At 40.6% G+C, this 23,384-nt stretch overlaps 1 protein-coding gene across 7 annotated transcripts in view; it reads right to left on the reverse strand.

Annotated features, from left to right (window-relative positions):
* Nucleotides 1–23,384, reverse strand: part of RPS6KA5 (ribosomal protein S6 kinase A5) — a 170,364-nt gene that overhangs the window by 6,762 nt on the left and 140,218 nt on the right. For 6 of the 7 annotated variants that reach the window (XM_025982535.2, XM_072745577.1, XM_072745576.1 and 3 more), the window contains 7 exons: nucleotides 19,188–19,338; nucleotides 15,961–16,122; nucleotides 14,645–14,770; nucleotides 14,125–14,258; nucleotides 13,353–13,446; nucleotides 9,632–9,802; nucleotides 5,747–5,938 (listed from right to left, as the gene is read on the reverse strand). In XM_025982535.2, the coding sequence (XP_025838320.1) occupies nucleotides 5,747–5,938; nucleotides 9,632–9,802; nucleotides 13,353–13,446; nucleotides 14,125–14,258; nucleotides 14,645–14,770; nucleotides 15,961–16,122; nucleotides 19,188–19,338 (1,030 nt within the window). Of the gene's footprint in view, nucleotides 1–5,746; nucleotides 5,939–9,631; nucleotides 9,803–13,352; nucleotides 13,447–14,124; nucleotides 14,259–14,644; nucleotides 14,771–15,960; nucleotides 16,123–19,187; nucleotides 21,265–21,829; nucleotides 21,924–23,384 lie in introns of those variants that run through there. The other variant, XM_072745579.1, reaches the window with a different exon arrangement.

The following is a 23,384-nucleotide window of genomic DNA, read 5'->3' on the forward strand; positions in this document are numbered from 1 at the left end:
GAGAAGACACGTGGCAGGAGGGGAACATGAGCTTCTGAGTCACACAGACCTGGCTTCCAACCACTGCTTTTTCACTTACTAGCTTCTATTTTCTAGCTTTTTGGTTACCAGCTCGGGCAAATTAGTTAAGCTCCCTTAGACTATTTCTTCATCTTTACAATAAATGTAACAGGATTGAGCAACCCGTTGCACTTGGTAGGAGCAGCAGCCAGCTCAGTAGTATACCCAACTTCACACTTTTTTCCTTCCTCCTCTTTCTCTAGTTGGAAGGCAGTAGGAACCCCATTCCTGACAGAAAGTGGGGGAATCAGAACAGCCAGTCATGCAACTTGAAAGCCCCTTCCTCAAAGTCCACTTTCCAGATCACTGCCGGCGCCAACTATCTTAGCCTGGGTTCCCCCAAAGAGCAGAGTCTAAAGCAAGAGCTAACACACAATTACATTAAAGAGTGCAGTCCCTGAGGAGGAAGAATTGAGAACAGCGGATAGTGTACACACCAGAGGCACCGCAGGCCCTGGCTCAATGTAGTACAAGTCAATACCGTGCTGGCATGGATAAGCACCCACTGATCTGGTCAACAGATTCTTCTTGACTTCTATCAATAGGAAAGATCGAAGCAGTAAGCCTTTGCATGGCAAGGATAGCATTCACTGTCTTGTCCAAGAGCTGTGTGAACTCTCCTGCTCTGCTGTAATAGTCTGTTAGGACCTCGATCACCTTGGCATCCTCAGGAATCCCGTGCTGGGGTTCTGATGTCTCTGTGTTGACACCTTCATTGAGACCCGGTGAGTAGGAACTGCAGTATCCTAGGTGCCTTCAAGCACACGGATGCCAGAGTGCAGTGGATAGACTGTACAAACATTCAGCAGACTGTCACATTAGGAAAGATTTTAGAGCTCCAGTGCTTAGGGACATAGAGACTTCCCCCCAAAAGACAAATGGCTGTACCTTGTACCACCGAGAAAGAGGCAGAAGACTCTCTGGATCTTGGGAACAGCATATATTGCTCTTCTCGAGAATACTGCTCTAATCCATTTATCAAGTGACTGGGAAGGCTACCAGGTTCAAGGGGGTCCCAGAGTAAAGAGGGTTCTGCAGCAGGTCCTAGCTGCAGCACAAGTCGTCCTGCTACCTAGGCCATGGGATCTGGCTGACTCGACTGTGCTAGAGGTATCTGTGCAAGATAAGAATGCTGTGTGGAGTCTTTGGCAACTGCATGAGAAGTGTTGCAGAGCAGACCTGAAGGATTCTGGGCTGGCATTCTTGCCTCCTGTGGCAGAGAACTGCCATCTGCAAAACAGCTCCTGGATGCTACTGGTTCCTAGTAGACCATGAGTGCCCACAGAAGGGACACCAAGAGCAGTGCATTGTGTGCTAGGATCAGCAGCTGTGCTCATTCACAGAGTCACAGCAGCAGTTCAGTGTACTGTGGACACGGCTCACTTGGAATCAGCCCCAGGAGGTCCAGAAGGCAGGAGTTAAGTTATATTCACCTATCTCTGTTGCATCAACACTTCTTCCTCAACTCAAGCCAATGGCCTCACTGAGGAGGAATTCCCTACGACTTTTCCTTGATGAGGAAAGAAAGGAAACTGGGTCTGGTTGATACATGGTCCTATTAGAACATGAAAGACTCAGTGAAGCCACCTGCTCAGGACAATACCCTGTGGGGTTGGAGCACCGTCCTTGAGGATAACATTGAACCAATGGATGATCCACTGGTGCCAGGTCCCCCATATCTAGATTCTTTTTTTAGAGGGAGAGAGAGCATGTGCAAGTTGGTGGAGGTAGGGAGCAGGGGCAGAGAAGAGGGAGAGAGAATCGATCTCACGACCCTGAGATCAGACCTGAGCCAAAAATCAAGAGTCAGATGCTTAGCTGACTAAGCCACCCAGGCACCCCCTCTCCTATATCTAGGTTTTATGGGTACATAACAGTGGGTACACTTATAAAACTCAAGTTTCTGTCCCTGCAAACTTAGGGTTTGCTTCATTAGAGGTCCTGGTTCATGAACTCAAGTGATCAGCTGCACTTGATAACAATAAGTGACAACCCAGGTGTGTACTTCTGCAATCCCTCTTTCTCTGCTTTCTTCCTTCTCCCTGGGATTTTGCTCCTTAGGAACACAAGGAAACATACCTTAGCTTCAGGTTCTGCTTCCTGAGGACCCCAGACTAGAATACCTTTCTACTGTTGATGAACATTTGATTTGTTTCCAGTTTGGAGCATTCTGAAACATGCTAATTGATATATATATATATCAATGTCATGAGATCAAGCCCTGCTTCAGGCTCCCTCAGTGGGGAGTCTGCTTGAAAGTCTCTCTCTCCCTCTCCCTCTGCCCTTCACGCTCACAAGCACATGCTTGCGCACACACACACGCACACACACACACACTCTCTCTCTCTCTCTTTCTGAAATAAATAAATCTTTAAAAGAAATTCATATGTTGAAGACCCAACCCCCAATGTGCCTATTTTTAGAGATAGGGTCTATATGGAGGTAATTAAAGTTACATGCAGTCGTAAGGGTGGGGTCCTGATCCAATGGGATTAGCGTCCTTATAAAAAGAATAGCAGAGAGTTTGCTCAGTCATGCTCTCTCTCTAAGCACACTCACTGAGGAAAGGCCATGTGAGGATACAGAGAACAGGTGGCTGTTTACAACCCAAGGAGAAAATCCTCACCAGATGCCAACATTGCTGGCATCTTGGCATTGGACTTCCCAGCCTCTAGTCTGTGAAAGAAAAAATTTCTGTTGTTCAAGCCATCTAATCAGTGGCATTTTGTTATGGCAGCACCAAGCTAAGACATTGTGTAAGCTCTATCTTAATTAAAGTCCTGCATGTTTTGGATAGGGACTGCAATATACATGAGGCAGATGAGCCATATGAGACTATCGGATGCAGCTTCCTGGGGTATTTGTATTACTCAAGAGGGGAAATGTAAATTATTTTCAAATTATAATAGCCACATTCATGTTTATTAGATACAACACACAAAGAGGTCATAGATTTCCTTTTTTTTTTTTTTTAAGATTTTATTTTTAAGCAATCTCTACACCCAATGTGGGGCTTGAACTCCCAACCCGAGATCAAGAGTCATATGCTCCACTGACTGAGCCAGCCTGGTGTTCCAAAAGGCCATAGATTTCTAAAGCAAATTAGGAGACTCCAAATAAACTTTGTGCTTCCTATGGAATAACTAAGGCTTTGTATCTAGATCTTCTGGAGATATGCATTCATTCACTTGGAAAGGCTTGCAAAGCACTGTTTTTCTGTGACAATTTAATGCACAATGAACTTGGTTCATCTGTATTTCATTGTGTATCTCTAAAAGGCACAAAGACACAACCACACCATTATCATACCTTAAAATAATTAGCAGTAATTCCTTTATATCATTCAGTATCCAATCAATATTCAGATTTCTCCAACTGCATCACATACACTGCAGGTATCTATTATAATTACATCTGTATGACTCAGAGTTTGAATTTAATAAATAGAATTGTAATTAGAATTTGCTTGAATCAGAATTCAAGTCAGTGTAAATACTGTTTTACAAGTGTCTTTTAATCTACAGGCTCTCGGGCTTTTTTCTCACAGGAGAAACTGGGTTATTTGTACTGTAGAACTTTCCACAGTCTGGATATTGTGACTGAACTCCTGTGGTATCAGTTAAGCTGTTCTTTGTTCCCTGCTTGTCTTAACAACTTGACAAGCAGATTGAGAGAGAAGCATGGCTTCCACATCCACGCAATCACACAAAGTTACTTCCATAGACATGCATTCAGAAGTTCTAACATACCTGTCTGTGCGTTCTAAGACTGTCTTTTAAAATGTTAAAGAGCATGATAATTATTATTGACCTATATTTAAAGTAAAGGCTCTTTTACATGGGGTAATTTTATATTATTGCCAAAATTGGAAAGCTCCTTTTTATTTAGACTAATATTTTAGGAGAATGCTAATGAAAATGTCATTGGTTTAAGTCCTTAAATGAAACTCTCAAATCTATAGAAGTTAGTTGTTTATTTTTATTTAAAATATCTTATTCATAAATATTTAATTTCAGTTTGAAAATTATAAATGATGACTTAAAATTGCTGGAAAGAAAACCATATAAAGCTTAAAAATAAAAGAAGAACCATCCTGCAGGGACTACTGGCTTAGCCTCTGGGGGAATACAAACTGACACCAAAATAAATCCCAGATGGAGTGCAGATTTAAGTATAAAAATAAAATATAATTCTAGAGGAAAATTTAGGAGAGTGTTTTTATAATCTTGGGTTGGGGTAGGGGTGGAGGGATAATCTAACATTGAAACCAAATATCATAAAGGAAAAGACTGACATCTTACTACATAGAGATAAAAAATTCTCCATTTAAATCCTTTTAAAACCCAAAAGAAAATCTCATATTACTATAAACAAAGTTTTCACACAAATGACAAATCAGAAAAAACATCTCCAATATCAATGGCAGACAAAGGATTAAAATCCTTCACTGAGCTTTAAAACAAGGAAAATTTCTCCACGGGAAAATGGGCAAAGCTCAAAAACAGCAATTCATAAAAAAGAAAATACAAATGTCCAAATACATGAAAAGATGCTCAAAACTAAATGTTCATCAAAGAAATGTATGCAAATTTCAACAGTAGGAAGTTACTTAAGACTGAAATCAGATATTATCTGATGTATTCGCATACAGTTGATGAGAATATGATCTGTTTCCTTCTAGAAGGAAATCCAGGCATATATGTCAAAATAAAGATGTGCATGCCCTTCTCATAGGAGTCTATTCCAAGGAAATAATGAGACAAAAGCAGCCACATATATAAAAAAACAAAAAACAAACCCTGATTTGTGTAGTTTGTAATTAGTGAAACACTGGAAAACGCGGACTGCTCATTAGTAAAGAAATGGTTAAATGAATGCTGGAGGCCCAAACCACATGTGTAATATAGTCTTGTTTGTTAAAAAAAACCCACATAGCTGACAGCACATATAACACGGTGGTAAAGGTGGGGGTGTTAGGAGCCGGGGAGCTCACACACATCATCTCCACACAATGAGATTATGAGTGATTTCACTTGTTCCTCAAATCTTTCTGTATTTGTCTGAAATTCCTTCCCTTAAGATTATGCATTACAAATTACATGCAGAAAAAGTCAAGCTATTTTGAGAAGAAACATGCCAAGGTTTTTCTAGCTTTAATGTTCTGTTTCTGATCACGGCAGCCAAGGACATTTTGTGAAAAGCATGCTTACGATTACTCTAAGTTACTATAAATATTTCTCGCTTTACCTATTAATTTGTTAATTTATCCTAAATTATCTTCTATAATTACATTTTTAGTCTGAAAATCTCACAGAATGTATTTTTTAATGTTTTCCTATTAATAAATCACTTTGCTGTTTTCACATTATATCCAATATGCCTGTCTTTTGAAAATATACTGCTGCCTCTTTTAAAAAGAAAAACACTATATAAACTCTTCATGCACATAAAATGCAGTGCCTTCAATATTTCAAAATAAACCAAAATAAAAACTCCTACATTGTCTCCAATGTCAATTTTAAAAAAGGGAAAGATCTGTCTTGGGTCAGATCTTTCATTGTACAGAAAATAAATCAATTTGTCAATTTTTTCCCACAACTTTAAGAAAAAGAGCAGGGAGAGAGAGACAGGCAAGAGGGCATCCGGAAAGTGACTAGGTTTAGTGGCTCTAGTGAAAAGAACTCACCAGAATGACGCCCAGGCTCCAGAGGTCACAAGACTCGTCATAGCCATTATGATTCAAGAGCTCTGGGGCCGCATAGTGCAGGGTGAAGCAAGGCGTCTTGAGAGGCTGGTTATCAGGTGGCTTTAAGCGTGCAAACCCAAAATCGATGACTTTAATTTCCAAATTGTCATTTTCATCAGTGAACAATAAATTCTGCAAGATACAAACATTTCAATTAGTCTCACATGAAACTGTCCTGGGACTTGGTGGTGCCATTTATGTAACACTATCTACACGCTGATACTGGATTGCGACAAGGAGAGAGGTCTGATGCGGAGGGTCTGGGAGCTGGATGTCAATGTACTGTTGTTCTCTGTCTTATGTTTTTTTGTATTATTTCAATTTTATAATGTCTTATGGAACATTGTTCAACTGTAACACACTTCTCACATCAGAGCCATTGTCTACGTTTTTCTTGCTCAGTGTTTGCCCTCTACCTCCTCTATCAGCCTCCCTTCTGACCTGGTTCACATGCACCTACTCTGTGTTGAGAAATAACCACCCTAATGTACCACCAAACTCAAGTTAGAACTTTTTCTATTTTCTGCTACTATATTTTCCTATTCCTTCTGGTACTTGGCATCTTGGTATTATCAATTCAATGTCTTCTTCCCCATTAGGCAGTAATTCCCCAACGGCAGGGACTATGTGTCCACTTTACTTATGACTCTATTCCGAAAACCTGGTACAGTCATCTAGTAGGTGCTTTGGTACATATCTGCCCATTGAATACAGTCATAAAAAAATATAACTGTATCTAGTACATCCTATTTAAGAAGACATGGTAGGCATGCCTGGCTGGCTCAGTTGGAAGAGTATGCGAAGCTTAATCTCAGGATCATGAGTTCAAGCCCCACGCTGGGTGTAGAGATTACTTGAATAAATAGAAAAAAATAAAAAAGAAAGAAAGAAGTCATGGTAAAGACATACATTATATTTCAGAAATATTTTCTCCCAGTTAATAATTAAACATTTTTTTGATGCTTATGGATATTATCCCTCAGTTATTCAGAAAACAGTGCTCTCTTGAATGTCTCATCGCCAAGCCTTCTCGGTCACTAAGGCTTTACTGTACTGTTCTCATGTTTATGTTTATCATGTTTAATAAATGCTAATAGTCTGATGCATGGTCATCCTTTTTATTATCAAGCTAGTGCCCACAGTAAGTGAATCTGATTACACTGTCTTCAGACATCCTGACAAAACCTGTGACATCTTTATTAAATTATTCTTCAGATCTGGAACATCATTTGTTTGTTACTATTATTCCAGCTAAAATAAAGGACACCGCAGAAAGCATCATTCATACAAAGAAAAATCTTCTACACCTTCCATTCAAAAGTTAAAAATGCAAAATGTGGGAGGAGAGAAAAGCAAAAATATTAAAGAGTTTTCTTAAATGTTCTATCATACAATGCTTGATCCTGAATTTGTGATGGAATTAAAATGTGGATATAACTGAATGTAAGGCTTCACAACACCCCAGTCACAGCTGGGGTTCATCCGCTTGAGCTGGGGAGAAGTCTTTCATCAAACGACTCCCGAGCCCCTCTGCAGCGCAAGCCTTGTGCTATGAACACAGAGGCATGGGAAGCACACCTGGCCCTCGTCCTCATGGAGCCTGCTAAGCCTCCTTGGGAAATGACTTCAGTTTATTCTATATTAAGACAGGCAGAGGACTTCCTTAGCAGCAGTTCTTGATGTAAAGGAGATGCGGCCTCCCGCTCCCATTCTCTGAGTGGAGTTGGATGCGCAAGGGCAGGAGTGGCAGGAAGCAACTGCCTTTCAGCCTGATCTCAAGTCCCACTTGAAACAAATTTGATGTAATTTTTCTTAATCTTTCAAGAGTATGGGGTCCAATTTGAAAAGTACAAAGCAACCCGCTAAGAATGTTAGCCAGCTTCTAAATTTGTCTGCTTCTCACTTAGAATTTAGGATTTTGCCTAAGCAGAAAGCCAAGGCCACACAAACATCAACCAAAAGATATATAATCAGATCTTAAAATATGACATCAATGGGAAAGGCATTAAACTTTTAGTCTGGAAATAATATATTCTGCCATTTAAAAGACCAAGTGAAAGTTATTTTATCATGGAGATGTTAGTACAAAGGCACATTTTCATTTCTCCAAAATCTATTTTGATTTAGGGCTATAACTGTAGTAGAATCTCCTAAATAATCTGACAATTCTTCATTTCAAATGATTATTTGAAAGAAAAGGTTTGTAACAAACAAGAATTAAGCAACATAAGTATCTTTTTGATCAGTAAAATAGGAAGGCAAATTTAAATTCTGTTGGAGAGGACAGTTGCCTCATCTGAGACTCGTGGGATGACAGATGGCCAGTTATCAAAGAATAAAACATGTGAAAATGAATTCTATACAGTCATGGAACAGATCTTTTCAATTAAAAAAATTACATGCTTGTTCCTTGTCTATCAAGAAAACATTTAAGTTGTGTGCTTTCACATTTAAAAATAGATCTCTAATCTCCGATGTACAGAGCACCATATTTTCAGTGGGTGTTCTGTAGGAGAGTGAGAACTCGGATGAAGGAAGCAGAGGGGGAGCTACCAGAGTTGCAAGTTCATAAAACAATTCACTTTTGATTAATTACTAGTAATATGAGTAACAGTAATAGGAAGTCCACAGACAGAAGTTCAGATGCTTTAGAAACAGTCAATTATATTTGGATGCACAGAATTCTATTTTTAAAACATCCTCTTCCTACCAATGATCAAGATACTTAAGCAGGCAAAAAAAAACCCAGTGCTTTCAGAGACATATTCTTTTGTGGTTTAACACAAAAAATAAACTCCAAAGAAATTATTACTTAAAAAAAATTGGCAATGCATTATAATCACGTGGCTATTAAAAATGAAGTTCTATTTTAAAGAGGAAATATGTATAATTTTGCAAATGAAAAAGGATGAGTCATTGTTAGTCTTTCATAAATTATTGGGTTTTGTTTTTCAATTTTCATGATTATTTTGATGATTTCCTCAAAGGGGGGAATTTTCATAGTTTTGATACTAAAAAGGGGCTTTCTGGAGTTAGAACCTTCTTTAATAACCTTTTGAAAGTAGGAATATATAAAAAGCTGCTGCTTCCGCATTGCTACACAATCCTATAAATATCATACATGAGCAAAAAGAAGCGCATAAAAGGACTGTACAACTAGTTAAACCAAGACAATTCTTTTATGTTTAAATATTCAGAATAGAATTATATACATTGCTATTCATGAGATAATCACTTTGATTACAAAAATGAAAAATAAGCTTTCACAAAATATCATTTGAAAAAATCCCTCTCAAACGGTACACATAGAGAAAGGATATTATTTTCTGCTACAAAACATTTCCATTGCTATTTTTAGCTCACAACTGTTGCATAAAGTATTTCTTCCATAAAAGGCTCTCACACTTACAAATATAACCTCAAGATGATCTGCTGGCAAAAAGAAAAAAAAAAAAGAAAAAGAAAAGAAAAAAAATTTATTTTAGACTAAAATAGAAAAGAAAAAAAATCCAAGAAATGGGATATCTGCAAGTATCTTTTTTTTTTTTTTTTAAGATTTTATTTATTTGTTCATGAGAGACACAGACAGAGAAAGAGGTAGAGTCATAGGCAGAGGGAGAAGCAGGCTCCCTGTGGGGAACCTGATGCAAGACTCAATCCTAGGACCTAGGATCATGCCCTGAGCCAAAGGCAGATGCTCAGCCACTGAGCTACCCAGGTGCCCTGCAAGAATCTATTTAGCAGAAAGCCCCAAGAAACAAAGCAAGAGAAGCCTGCAGGTCCCGGGGGAATATTTAGGAACAGCCTGAGTGACAGGGGCGATACCTCAGGCTTCAAGTCTCTGTGCACCACGCCGACGTCATGCATGTGGCTGACAGCCGAAACGAGCTTCCGCATGATGTAGCTGGCTTCCGTCTCACTGAAGTGTTTCTTCTTCTTAATGCGCTCAAACAGCTCTCCCCCGTTCAGAAGTTCCATCACCAGAAATGTGTGAAGCTAGAAAGGAAAAAAAAAAGAATAGTGCAGAGAGCTTTCACCAAGAGAAGTGTATTTACAGATGAAGCATTCCTGGACTATTAACTATCACCAATAAATTTGGATAATCCCTTGTTAAAATAATCAACAGCAATCCTTACTAGTGTAGAGGGAAGAACTGAAGGATAATGTGGTGTTTTTAGAATTCTATTTTGGTAATGGAAAATTTCAAGTGCTGCAGTGAAATCTTTATATATCCCTTTTTTGACTAATTCTTTCATTTGAATTCCATTCCAACCCTCTCTATCAAGTTTATGTATCTTTCTTTTTAAAGTGTGACCTAGTGCTGATAAGAATGTGAAATCATCGGCTTTAAACGATATAGAAGATTAATGACAGAGTATGGGCAACTACCCACAAGAGGCCTGACCCAGCCAGTGAATGGCAAATTTATCTTTTAAAAAAGGTATTGTTTTATGAGGGCACTCTAAATCTTCATCAGAGCTCAATGGATTAGTTTCAGGGTTTCTTATTAATATCCATGTCAAGTACCCAGAGCTCAATGCAGGGTTTGTTTGTTTTTTTTAAATGATTACTTTAGCTATCAATGGCATTATCATTAACTATATAGTTTAAAAATTACTTCTTTTCTATGCTTTGTATACTAGTCCATAAAGAAAATGACACAGGAGCAATCAAAAAGCAAAGAGATTGTATCAGCTCTCAAGTGAACACAAGCATGTAGTTTAAAAAAAGATACCCAAAGAACAGATTCAGGTGCTATGTATCACAGAACCAACACTATTCAATAAATACATTTCCTTTTGAATTAGCAAAATTCAAAAAGAAAAGAAAAGAAAAGAAAAGAAAAGAAAAGAAAGAAAGAAAGAAAGAAAGAAAGAAAGAAAAAGAAAGAACGAACCTTTATAAAAAGGCAATTATCCTGTACATACTGGACAAATTTTAAAAGGTGAACTCTTTCAATAAGAGAATTGCTCTCCAATAGTTTGAGTTTGTACATACAACAGATAAAGTCAAAGTGGAAAGTCTGTGACAAGCATATGCCAGCGAGCTTTAAAAATAAAAATAGAGGGTGATACCTGTAAGTGGTTTAAAAGAGGTTTTAGAGTCAAACGTGGTTTGACTCTATTTATGACCCTGGGGATGCTTCTTAACCTCGATGAACTTTATTTAGGACCTTACCAATACAATAGATAACAGTGAGAAAAAGTATATGAGACAGTTGGATGATGGCTTTCCAGAGACGTCCATATCCAGATCCCCAGAACCTGTGAACATTACCTGCTATGGTAAAAGGACTTTGTAGATGTGATTAAGGGTGCTGACATGGGAAGCATGTCTGAATTATCCCTCAGAGCCAACAGTATGGGATGGGACTATGGAAACAGATTGGAGTGATAGAGAGAAGGGTCACAAGCCAAGGAATGTGAGCAGTCTCCAGAAGCTAAAAAAGGCAAGTAAATGGATTGTCTCTTAGAGTCTCCAGAAGGAACCAGTCCTGCTGACACCTGGACTTTACACAAGTCAGACTGATTCTGAACTTCTTATCTCCAGACTGCATGATGATAAATTGGTATTGCTCAGGCTGTGGTCATTTGTTACAGCAGCAATAGGAAATGAGTACAGATCATGATGCACTGAGTGAACTCCACGGCTACAGAGCTGGAGGCTAAAGACCCACCCTAATGGATTTCACCATTAGCTGAAGAGAAAATTGTGTGCACCTGGGGATGATCTAGGCAACTGTGTCACCTACACGGAAAACTCATGCAAGGTATCAACAGCAGAATGATAATATATTTTAATATATCTGTACTGGTATATATAGCATTACATTACATCATGAGACAACTTATTTTCAGTAACTCTTTTTTTTTTTTTTTTTGAGAGAGGGAGAGAACGCAGAGGGGCAGAGGGAGAGGAGAGAGAATCTTAAGGAGGCTCCATGTCCCAGTGTGGATCTCACAATCCTGAGATCATGACCTGAGAGGAAACCAAGAGTTAGCTGCTTAACCCATCGAGCCATTCAGGCATCCTTCAGGAACTCCTTAATATAAAAATAGCAAATAATAAGTTTAACCTGTGGCATAAGTAAAAAACTAGGGATGCAGTTCCTGAGATCTGACATCTGCCTGAATATAAGACACTGAATGCCTTGCTGGGACGTAAGTGTGCACAAGTGCGAAATCAGAGGGGGAGGGTCAAAGGTCATCCTCCAATCCCATGACTGATGATGTACTCTTTTTAAGTACCTCCAGTGGATGGGGGACTCGTTACCTCCACTGTAACTGGATTGCCCAACACGGTAGAGGCAGTAGAGGAGCATGGAGAGCAACTTCTCCAAGTCCTCACTTCCAAGATACTCATTTTTCTGTCTATGAGAACCAAAGAGCCAGGAGATGATAATGTCATCTTTGGGTGCTTACTCCATGCTTCTGCCTCCCCTTAGGCAGCAGAGCAGAGTAATTAAAAGCTTGTTCTGAAGCTGGATGCTTGGGTTCAGAGACCAGCATTACCACTTACAAACGGTGAAACCCTGTTATTTAACTTCTGTGAGTTTCAGTTATTCTAAGGACTGAATAACACATGTGGAACCTATGGTACCTGAACCTCATAAGGTAGGCAATAATAAAGGACAGCAGTCACTGTGGTTAGGATGTGTCATTGCTGGCCATGGCACTCTGGGAACTTTGGGTATATGGTAGAGAACCAGACCATGGACTGCCCAGGACATGGTGCTACAGCAGCATGTGGGGACAGCCCAGGACCAGAGTCCAGGTTTTCCCGGCTAGATGCTCCTGATCCTTCTGAGTCTGTTTCTTCTTTGGTAAAGTTAGGGTAAGCCACATCCAGGATTGGTTTTGGCTCCTTTGCTCAGCATGTTGTCTCAAGTGGGACTGTGTCATCTCACCCAGTCCTGGGGAGGAAGGTAACTATAATGGAGCAATTTTTGTCATGGAAGGTGGCCATGGAGGGACTGAGGAGACATGGACTTGATCCAGTGGCCTTCCTCCCACATGCAGAGTTCCATGCTTCTGCACAGGGTTCCTGTTGGAAAGCAGGACCAGGTCAGTGTGACCTGCCCTGAGGTCTGGGCAGAATATGCCCTCTGCAGTACTATGAGAGGGAGGACGTTTGCCCTCCTGCTTCATCTTTATTCTCCAGCTTGCACTAGTTAGGTTTAAGACTCTCTAAAGTCTATTCTGGAAGTGAAAAGAAAGGGGAGGGCTGATAACTAATTGACTCCTGAGAACTGTCCAGTGATCACACTATGGTGAGTAGCTGCTGGAGTGTTGACAAGCGGCTTGTGAGACTGCCACTGGCCCCTGCCCGCCGTCCTTCGTCCATGTCATGTGCGCCCGCTCCTGAGTGAGAAGAGCAGACGTGAAAGGATGCACTGGATTGAAGGATGGGTAAGAAGTTTCTCTGCCCTCTCTAGTGGCTGGGTCACATTCACATCCCTGACTCTGACCTGGCAGCACTGACAAAACTGGTGGGAAACAGAACCCTCTATGGGAATCAGTCTGCACAGCAAAATAGTGTGAAATACCTGATCATGAAAAACTTCATGCAGCTTCACAATATTGGGGTGTCCTTCACAGAGCTTCAGAGCTGTTATTTCTTTCTGAGTATTGGCTTCCATCCTGCAAAACAAAAGCAGTTAGCCTCCACATACACACCTCTTCACCAATTTTTTTGTCCCGATGATCCCAATCCAAATTTTGTGTTTATTTACTGTGTATTTGGAATGTAACTGTTGAAGTCTCACGGTGAGGTTTCTGACAGCAATGAGTCCTATGACCCACCAGAACAAATAATGCATTATCCCTGAGACAACGATTATTTCTGAGTCAGAAGAGAGCCAATCATATGAAGAAATGGATGTCTTACTTCCCTGACATTTTGGTAATAAGAATACATAATCATGGAGGTAATAATGTGTTTCCAAAACAATGAGCTGGCTCTCAAAGCTACCAGCAAATTGCTAAGTCATTTCAGGAAAAAAAAAAAAAAAAGAATCTCGAATCTATAACTATTAGGCACGGCAACAGCTGCTGAGCAAGTCTGACTGCCACCGCCACAGAAAATGTTCTCGCAGTAACCTCGAAAGCCTGTCACACTGATTTATGTCTCAAATGGATTACTTTACTAGCAAACATCTATTAGAGTCAGAAGGATAATGGATCAACTAATGAGCTGAATGGCTAAACCCATGGGTTTAAGCCTTACAAGAAACCACTGCTTTTAAAATAAAAATCCTAATTTACAGAATTCATTGACCAGGATGAGTCCATACAAAAGAATGCCAGAAATGGTCCTACCTTTTGCTGATTATTTTGACTGCGAATGCTTGGTTACTTTTTTTGTGTATGCACTTCCGACAAATTGAAAAACTTCCCTCTCCCAGTGGCTTGTCCTTCAGATCCAGGTCATAGTGCTGATAGAAGGGGGAGTCCTGATAAGAAACCAACATCACTTAACTTCAGAAAATACTAGGAATGCAAAGGGATAAATAACATTGTGGGTAAAAGAACATTATCAATGTTAATAAATATGTGTGGGATACATTTATAATCTTCTAAGATTCATCTTGCTTTAGCTCATTTCTACTTTCATCTATCTAACTTTTTAAGATACATAATTTGCTATCATTGCAAAAAGGAGTTCACTGAAGTTGATATGACTAATTCTCTAGGGCAAATGCTGCTATTTCCACTTACTCATTTCTTAAAATTGCATCTTAGTCAAATGGTAAGTGTCTCACGTTCACTGGCCTTGACAATGTTAATTGGTGTTGGTATTTAAATCATAACTATGTCATCTCATTGACCACATCTATACCTTCATCATCGCGCTCCTGGCAACATTTGTCACTCCAGGACGGTCAACTCCTGTGTGAAACTGAAGAGGATCTATGACAGCAGCATTACGCTTGAACAGAATGGAAGGAGCAACAAAGGAATAGCCCTTCAAAAGAAAAGGAAGAGTAAAGAATGAGGATTTGCAATTTTTCAGGTTAGCACAGACCAAACTGTAGCAATTTTTTCCTTAAATCAACAAAAAAGAATGAAAAACATTCAAATAGGTGTTAAGATGAATCTCATTTTATTTGTGATCTAAAATGCAAGGTGATTTCACATCAATAGAAAAATGCTTTTCAGAAGGAGATAATGCCATCTTCTGGTAGAATTAAACCAATTCAAAATTAAAGGCAGAAAAACCTTACTTCCTAATCCACCCCCAGTATCTGACTCACAGCTGTGATTCTTTTGCATTGCTGATAAAAGTTCGCTTATAAAAACACAACTAACTTCTCAAAAAGGTAGAGTTTAAGGCATTAGACAAAGTGGTCCAAGGGCTATTGTTTTGTAGCAAGGTTCACTACAGTTAGTTTCTAAGTTAGCAATGGTTTGACTCAATTATTAAATTTGACTCAAATTTTAAATTGAGTTTTGGAAAGGAAATAAAATCAAATGGTAGAATTATGGCCTGAACCAAAAGTGGCATCGTGATAGATGATTAATCTGCTCAAGCTAGAACACTGACTAGTTCGAAGGATGTTTTTTTGAACATCTACTATGTGCCCAGCCATGTACTAGACATTTGGGTCATTAAGGGCCAGGGACACAGCCCAGGTGACCAGATGAGGCCATACTAATGGGATCCTTCTGGGACTCAAGAAGGAAAGCTCTGATGCCATTTGACAGTGAGGCTACTGCAAGTCTGAGAAAGATCTTTTTCTAAGTATAAAATCTTTTCTAGATCTTTTTCAGGAGTTGGAAAGCAGTTAAGATTGTTGGCTGAAGATAAAGAATCAGATAATACTTTTTATGAACTGCAGAAAATTTTGTATGGATAGAGGTAAAATAAAGTAGCATTGTATTTTTCTATAAAAGAGCCTGAACAGAAATGAAATTTCAAGGAAAAAAATCAGCACTTCTTTATATATAAAAAAACACATAATATCCAATATGTAACAGACCATAAACTTCAGTTGATAATGTGCAGTATCTTTATGTTTAATAATTTTGAAGAGATTAGAGAATCTTGCTTTTAAGATGCCAAGAACATGTTCATGGGTAAATTAGTCTTTTTTTTTTTTTTTTTTTTTCTGAGCACACATGGCCTCTGTGCATGGACAGACTCTTGGAGATTACCTGAAACAGCCTCTCAGAGCTCTGGGGCAGTGCTGCTGGGGAGTAGGTGGGATCCATCTCTGTGAACTCTTCTGCAAAGTTACTCACATCTAATTCATCTCGGATGACTGGCTTAAATGGCGCGGGCACTTTTTTGGCGGCTAAATCATCCCAATTTATTTTCTAAAACAGAGAAAAGAAAATTGGTACAAAGTAGAAACCAACAAAGTTGGAGTGTTTTCTGAGAATTTTCTAAGAATAACAAGGACAGATTCGGGTTTTCATTGGTTGATACGGAAAGTACACATATTGCGAATCAATAATTAGAAATGTGGTGGGTTATTTATTTTTTTAAAGCATGAGCACATTTTCTGACTGCAGTTGATTGCTCCAGCCAATGCTGAAAGATGAGACTGCCCTTGGTCACTGTGGGGTCTTGCTGGGTCCTCTGGGGGGCACCGAGATACCCTAGGGATAACAGAAAAATTATTTTTGTCCTGACCCTCCTGAGAAAGGAGGCCAGAACAAAACAAAGCTGAACTGTAATAAAGGGCTTTTCAATGCTCTATGGATATGAATATTAATTCTAAAGGAATATTCCTGTTTTCTAGAGGCAATGTTGAGTGACTCTCTGCCTATACTTGGTTTCCCTCCTGGTCCTCTGGACAGATCAGAAAATAAAAACTCACTATAAATCATGCACTTGTTTAGGTCTCTAAGTGAAAATGGTACTATCATACTAATGTAATCATCTGTTTCTCATTTAACTTGTATTCTAGCTTTTTAAATACTGCTCCTTCTCTCCCCCATAGGATAATCCAGGTCCCCTCTCCCCCCATGCCAGACACTCACTGCCTGATAAACTGCTATGCGCTATGTTTTAGAGTACTCAAATTCAACTCTGTGCTCTATTTAACTTATGCTCCTTCTGTCACTTAAAACCACCTCAGACAAGACTTATTGAATTGAATTCTACAGCTATCCTATTAACATACTTCCTCAAATCTAACATGTCATCACTGATAGTGAGATACACCATTACTTTATGTACCATTTAGGAAGAAAAGGCATTACCAGCTGGAATGGTTATGATATCCACTGTAAGACACATTTCGATTTCAGAGACGGTTGATGACAGTCGTTAAGTTTAATCAACCAACATAAAATGTTTTTATTATGCCCTCTTGTGGAGGCAATGTAGAAAAAAAAATCACTAGATTACAGGTCTTCACTTTTTCTTTTTTTTCTAGCTTAGAGTGGGCTTTAGAGATCATTTAGCTCATCTCCTTTACTTGATCTAGATGGAAACTGAAGCCCAGAAGCAAGAAATAACCTTTTTACTTAAACATTAGCTAGTGGAAGGGTCAGTCTCTTGATTTTTTCTAGTTAGTGTTCTGTCCTCTGGGTGGCTGTAATGTTTTCCATTACAAGCATATGATTTGTGCTTGGCTATTTATAAACACATTAAGAGAAACTATTAGAGTAAAGGGGTAATTTAAAGAAATATGTTGTTAGCAGGAGAACGTTTGGTGTGTAAAAGATTGAATGCTATTATGCTCCTCTCCACCTCCTCTCCATTTAGGTCTTTACAAGTTGGATTCTGGTTTTTCCTAAAGTGTCCTTGTCGTTTAAAAAGCAAGGCAATTAAATAGCCTAAAATTACTATTCCAAGCTATAGAAGAGAGAAATTTCTCTCATATGAAAGACATACTGTAATATTTACAAATAGAGGGGGTCACAGAGAATAGGACCCTAGGAAAACATGATTCAGATATTTTGCTTGAGTACTTTCTTGAATTTTACCTTATTGTTAAATTTTGAGCCAGATTTCTCAACAACATATTTGAAATAGTTTGTTCAAATATTAATCTTTGTAGGCCATGCTAATTTATGAAATGCATACACTGACAAGTTAATTTTATTCTAAATGTATTTCTGTTACTGAATCTGTAAGGTCACAGTAATTTATTTTTAAACAGGTTGCAACCGAGAGACAGATGTTCTTTTTTTGAGTATAGAAATATAGAGAGGTAGTTCTTATTTTCAACCATTATTTGTTTTTCTAGATGTAAAGACAATAGATAACATAAATGGTTACTCTACAGCAGAGCTTTTTCTTTGTTTTGTTATATGTTCGTTTGTTTTGGTGACAATACTGTAAAAACTCAGTTTACAGAATAAAAATAAAACTCGGATGGTCCCTTTAGACCATAAATATTTAGAGGTCATGTTTGTTGAGGTGATGAAATTATTTAAAAGTCGTTAAGTTCATGGGGCACCTGGGTGGCTCAGCTGGTTAAGCATCTGACTCTTCAACTTGGGTCATGATCACAGGGCCCTGAGATAGAGACCCCAGCTGGGTTCTGTGCTGAGCATAGAGCCTGCTTAGGATTCTCTCCCTCTGCCCCTCTTCACCTCATCCCCTGCTTGCGCAGGCTCCCTCCCTCCCTCTCTCTCAATAAATAAATAAATAAATAAATAAATAAATAAAATAAATAAATAAATAAATAAATAAATAAAGCTTGTAAGTTCAGGGTTTTAAAAACTGAGGTCATGGCATCCCAGGCTGACCACGTAGACTAAAATAACTAGTCAAGTTAGACAACTTGACTCCCCCCCCCCCCCCCCAGTTAATCTCAAATTTTGGAGGGTTTTTTGTTGTTGTTGTTGTTGTTGTTGTTACTAAATTGAGCAGATGTATTGGTGCTCTGTGGAATGGTCTCATTAGGCTTTTTCAGAATATGCAAAAAAAAAAAAAAAAACTCTATGTTGCAGATATGTAACTGAGAAAAAGGCAGATTTTTAATTGTCTGAGATCACTCCAGAGAAAAGAAGAAAAAAATGAAATCACTTTCTAAAAGGTGGAATACATTGGTGGAAATGGCTCATGAACAAAGTAAAAAATAAAAGCCTCTTCGGACCATATGCCTGAATTTCAAGATTGTAAATAGAAACCAATACTTAAAACTGGAACCAATAAGCATATGGAAGACTTAATGCGATTATGGTCCTCCCTATTCTCACTTCATTTAGGGAGAAAAACACTTTTAGGCATCTCCCAGTAGAATTCTGATCCTTGGATTCCTCCAGGGTCCCTGTCACTTAAAAAAAAAAAAAAAAAGGTGCAATGTATGTGAAAATAGGGAGCAAAGATTTCCAAAAGGGACCATGTTCACTCATTTCACCAAGAATGCCAAGCCCCCTGCAAATAGCAGGGCATACAAAACCATCTGTTCAGTACATTTCACCTGAAAAAAGAGATGTTCTTTGATTTCATCCGCATCACGTGGACCACATCCCAATCTTTTTTTGGGATCTTTCATCAAAAGACGCTGAATTAGGTCTTTAGCTAAAGCACTCATTTCTTGAGGATATGGAGGCTCACTTTTTAATATTCTCCTGTAGGCAGATAAAACTTGCTATTAAAACAACCAGAGGATGAAGTTATAGTGACAGTATTCTTAATAAAACAAGTATCATGCAACACACTTTGAAATTGAACTAGAAGTGAAAAACGGAGCAAGGGTATTTAAAGCAAGATACCATGAAATCAAATTTCTGAAACTTAAATAAGCAGAAACAAAGCGTTGCATCATTTTTCAGTATAAGTCACTCCTAATGGGAAGCCACCACCCCAAATATTTAACTGGAAAAAAAGAATGTGAAGGCTCAGGACAGATTAGACTTCCCATCTGTGGACTCGATTCTGATGGAAGATTCCCCAATGGAAACAACTCCTAATGAACTCAGGGAAGTCAATCCAGCACTCAGATTTGAAAGCATAAAAGCAATTGCAACCATACTGGCCTCTCTTCTCCTCCCTGTGAGCCAGTGAACAGCAGGCTCAGCAGGAATGGGGAGGGACGGCAGGCCAAGGCAGGGAGAGTCAGAGCCACCTGGACATGGCTCCACTCCTAATATCTTAACACGAGCACCGGACCTGGGGCTTTTCATGGCGTGAAAGAACCTGCTTCATTATCTGCTCCTATAAAGCAGGCAGGCAAGCCCTATAGGGAACTCAAAGATATTGTCTACTATTTATTATGGAAGGTAAAAAATTAAGAAAACCCAGTGTCTCGATGAAATGTTTGGATTTATCCTAAGGGCATGAAAGTAATCAATCCAACCAAATGTACCTTTGCCCCTGTTAAAAGGCAGATCAATAGTGAGAAAGAGTAACGAAGGGGACAGGTGGAAATCAAGAAGCGTAATGTGGGGCAACCCGGGTGGCTCAGTGGTTTAGCGCCGCCTTCAGCCTGCAGCGTGATGCTGGAGACCCGGGATCGAGTCCCACGTCAGGCTCCCTGTATGGGGCCTGCTTCTCCCTCTGCCTGTGTCTCTGCCTCTCTCTCTCTCTCTCTCTCTCTGTGTGTGTGTGTCTCTCATGAATAAATAAGTAAAATCTTTAAAGAAAAAAAAAGCATAACATGGTGTACATGGAGATAAGTGGTTCTTCCTTTATTTGGAAGAAGATTCCCTGGTGCACACTAATATATTAATAACTGTTATGGAACAAAACCAGATAACACGTTTGCAAGAGACGGCGTCGTGTGGTAAGAACATGGACTCTGGAGCCGGACCGAATTCAAACGCTGGCTGTGTGCCTCGGAGAGTTAATTAACGTCTTTATACTGCGGTCTCCTCAACCTAAACGGGTATTAGGGCGCCTATGTGAGTGAAAGCACGGTGTGCATGCTCGGCCCTGCACCTGTAGCAGAGCTTGACCTGGCGCTGCCAACTGTATACACCCCCTCCCTGGAGCCGCCACTGAGCATCAGGGAAGTGAGCAGTGATCTGTGACCGAAGATTCCAGCAGTGTTGTTTGTGTCCAACCTAATCCTACTTCTTGCACTTCCATCCCTGGGCTCTGAGAAAATGTTGGCAGAACAAGGGAAGAGCGGCGTGCTTGGATCTTTTTGGTTCCTCAGTATCCACCCATTGCTCACTGCTCGGCAGCGTGTCCAGCACCACGGATGATCCTCTCCTCAGCTGAGGCACGCGGGGCTGAGAGAGACCCCGGCAGTCCGGCTTCTGAGGGAAAAAAGGGCACAGACTCCCATCTCCTCCACCTCTCATGTGCTTTCTGCAGCCAGGATCGGGCACTAGACACGCTGCTGCCGACGGTCACGTCTGCTGCCTCGGGGTCTGGGAATAAGCCCTGGAGCCGCCGTCCTGAGGTCCCGATTCCGCACGTCCGTCCGTCCTAGCCCTGAGGCGATGGCAGGTACGGGAAGTCTGCTCGGCGCCAGGGAAAGCCGCGGCCCATCATCTCGGCCAAGGCGGGCTCATCCACAGCCGGAGGCACAGGGAGAGAACAGGGAACACCTGAAAACGGGGGTGGCCCATGAGGTGCCAGACTGGGGAGAGGGGCAGGAGGCCCCGTGTGCAACGAGGCGCGGCGGTCTGGCACACGCAGCAGCGGTGGGCAACCAAGGGGTGGGGCACACGCCCCACGCGGGAAGACGAGTTTTCGGTTGGGACGTGGCGGGGCTCACATCCGAAGACACGGGGAGGGAACGTGAAGGGATTTCTGAGAACAGGGCTGACGAGGGAACACGAAGAATCGCTGGTCACGGCCGGCCCGGAGCGGCTCTTTCCCCAGGGCAGCAGTGGCAGGAGGCCCCGCGGGCAGCCGCGAGCAGCCCCCCAGCCTGCGGGGTGAAAGCGGGGGTCCGGGGAGATCCCGCCCCAGGAAAGCTTCCGGGCTTCCCGCTGTTTCGCTGAACAGAATGGCACAGGGTGTCCTCGGGGCGTGGAGACGCTCTGAGGCCTGATCCTGCAGAGACCCGGAGGGCCAGGGCGAGGACCAGAAATGGAGGTGGGGTGGTGAGGAGAAAGCTCCCCGGCAGGCTCAAGTGTTTTCTCCAGGGGAAGATGATCTCGGACCTACCTTCCTCTCATACTGTTTCCTTCAAACCATACAGGGCCGGGGAAACGTGAAGGACAGCGGGGCCTGGTCACTGCGAAGTTACCCTGAGAGGAGTGAGCGGCAGGACTATTTAAAACTCGGAGAGCACAAGCTTCTGGGTGTTATCTCTTACCCCAAGGATGTCCTTGAATGGGGGGAGGGGGGTGGGGTTGGAAGAGCGCTTAGAAATGGTGCACAGGGGACTTTTAAGACACAGCTTCTGTGCTGAGCTTCCCAGGCTGGGGTGTTTACAGCCACCCACGTGGTCTCCTCACTCGTGGCTGAGTGTGTCGTCTGTGGGCTGGAAGCCAGGCCGAGGTGACTGGAAGGATCGCGGAGGAAGATGTGTTTGGTGCTGTCACGCTGACATGCTGTTTCCTGACCTGTGCCTTAGAAAGCGAAGGAAGCCTGGTGCCGGATTCCAGCCTCGTGACCTGTGACAGCGAAGGCCAATCTGAAGGCCCGAACAATGCAGGTCCTGTGGAGGGGGGATGCGGGGAGAGGAGGCCCATCCATGCCTGTCCAGTCGTGACCATGACTGTGCAGGAACGTCCTGCAACAAGGGCAGGGAGACTTTCTCGGGTGTTGCTGTCACTTCACCTCTTCAAATGTGCTTGATTTCAGAATTCATAGCAGCCCAGAGCTTTTTTTTTTTTTAAGCTTCAAAGGGAACCTGGGAAACTCTAGAAGTGAACTGCAATGGGGTAGGGCCCAAATAAATGTTAGAGCTCTCTGTAAAATCAAAACAGGCTCTGAGCTGATATATCATGGTAAACATGTCTTGTGTTTGTTAGCATTTAATCCATACACCAACCCTCTCAAAGGCAGCTATTATTATCTGTTTTAAAGATGAGGCAAGATTCCTTTCAAAAAAGCAAGAAATATATATACAAATTAAAATTTTAAGCAGGTATTTTAGAACATAAGATGATTTTAATTTTTTTTTCAAGAATAAGCAAATAACCCAGCTAAGACGATTTTAGAAAATAAAGTAACTGGGAAAGTTTTGTCTAACTACATGTTAAAAAATATTACAAAACAAAATTGTAAAACTGAGGTGCTAGCAAAATAAATCAACAGCCAAATCAAATGAAAAGAGACTATGAAAAATATCTAGGCACATCCACAAACTTGTACTGTTTTTGAAAAGGGACCAGCCAACATAGGAAATGCCACACTGTTTGACAAACGTGTTGAGGAAACCAGCTATTTGGGAAATAACAAAACAAGACCCTTGACTTATAACACCACCCAAAATAAACTCCAAATGGATTGAGGAATTACATGAAAAAAGAAAAATTAAATAACACTGATATCTATAATATAAAAATGAATGTAACATTTCTATGCATGACTGCTGAGTTTCTGAAAACTGCTGTGGTAAAAGAAATTCACAACTGATTAGCTTAAGAATGTATAGATTAAAGGGTGCAAACACCAAGACTAAAAGTTAAAACTATGACGGAAGCAAGATGAATGGATGGGTAGACACAGAGCAAGCAGGGATAGTAAAACAGTCACAGTAGGATCACGGCAG

Source organism: Vulpes vulpes, unplaced genomic scaffold (genome assembly GCF_048418805.1).
Source record: "Vulpes vulpes isolate BD-2025 unplaced genomic scaffold, VulVul3 u000000644, whole genome shotgun sequence".
Classification (NCBI taxonomy): domain Eukaryota; kingdom Metazoa; phylum Chordata; class Mammalia; order Carnivora; family Canidae; genus Vulpes; species Vulpes vulpes.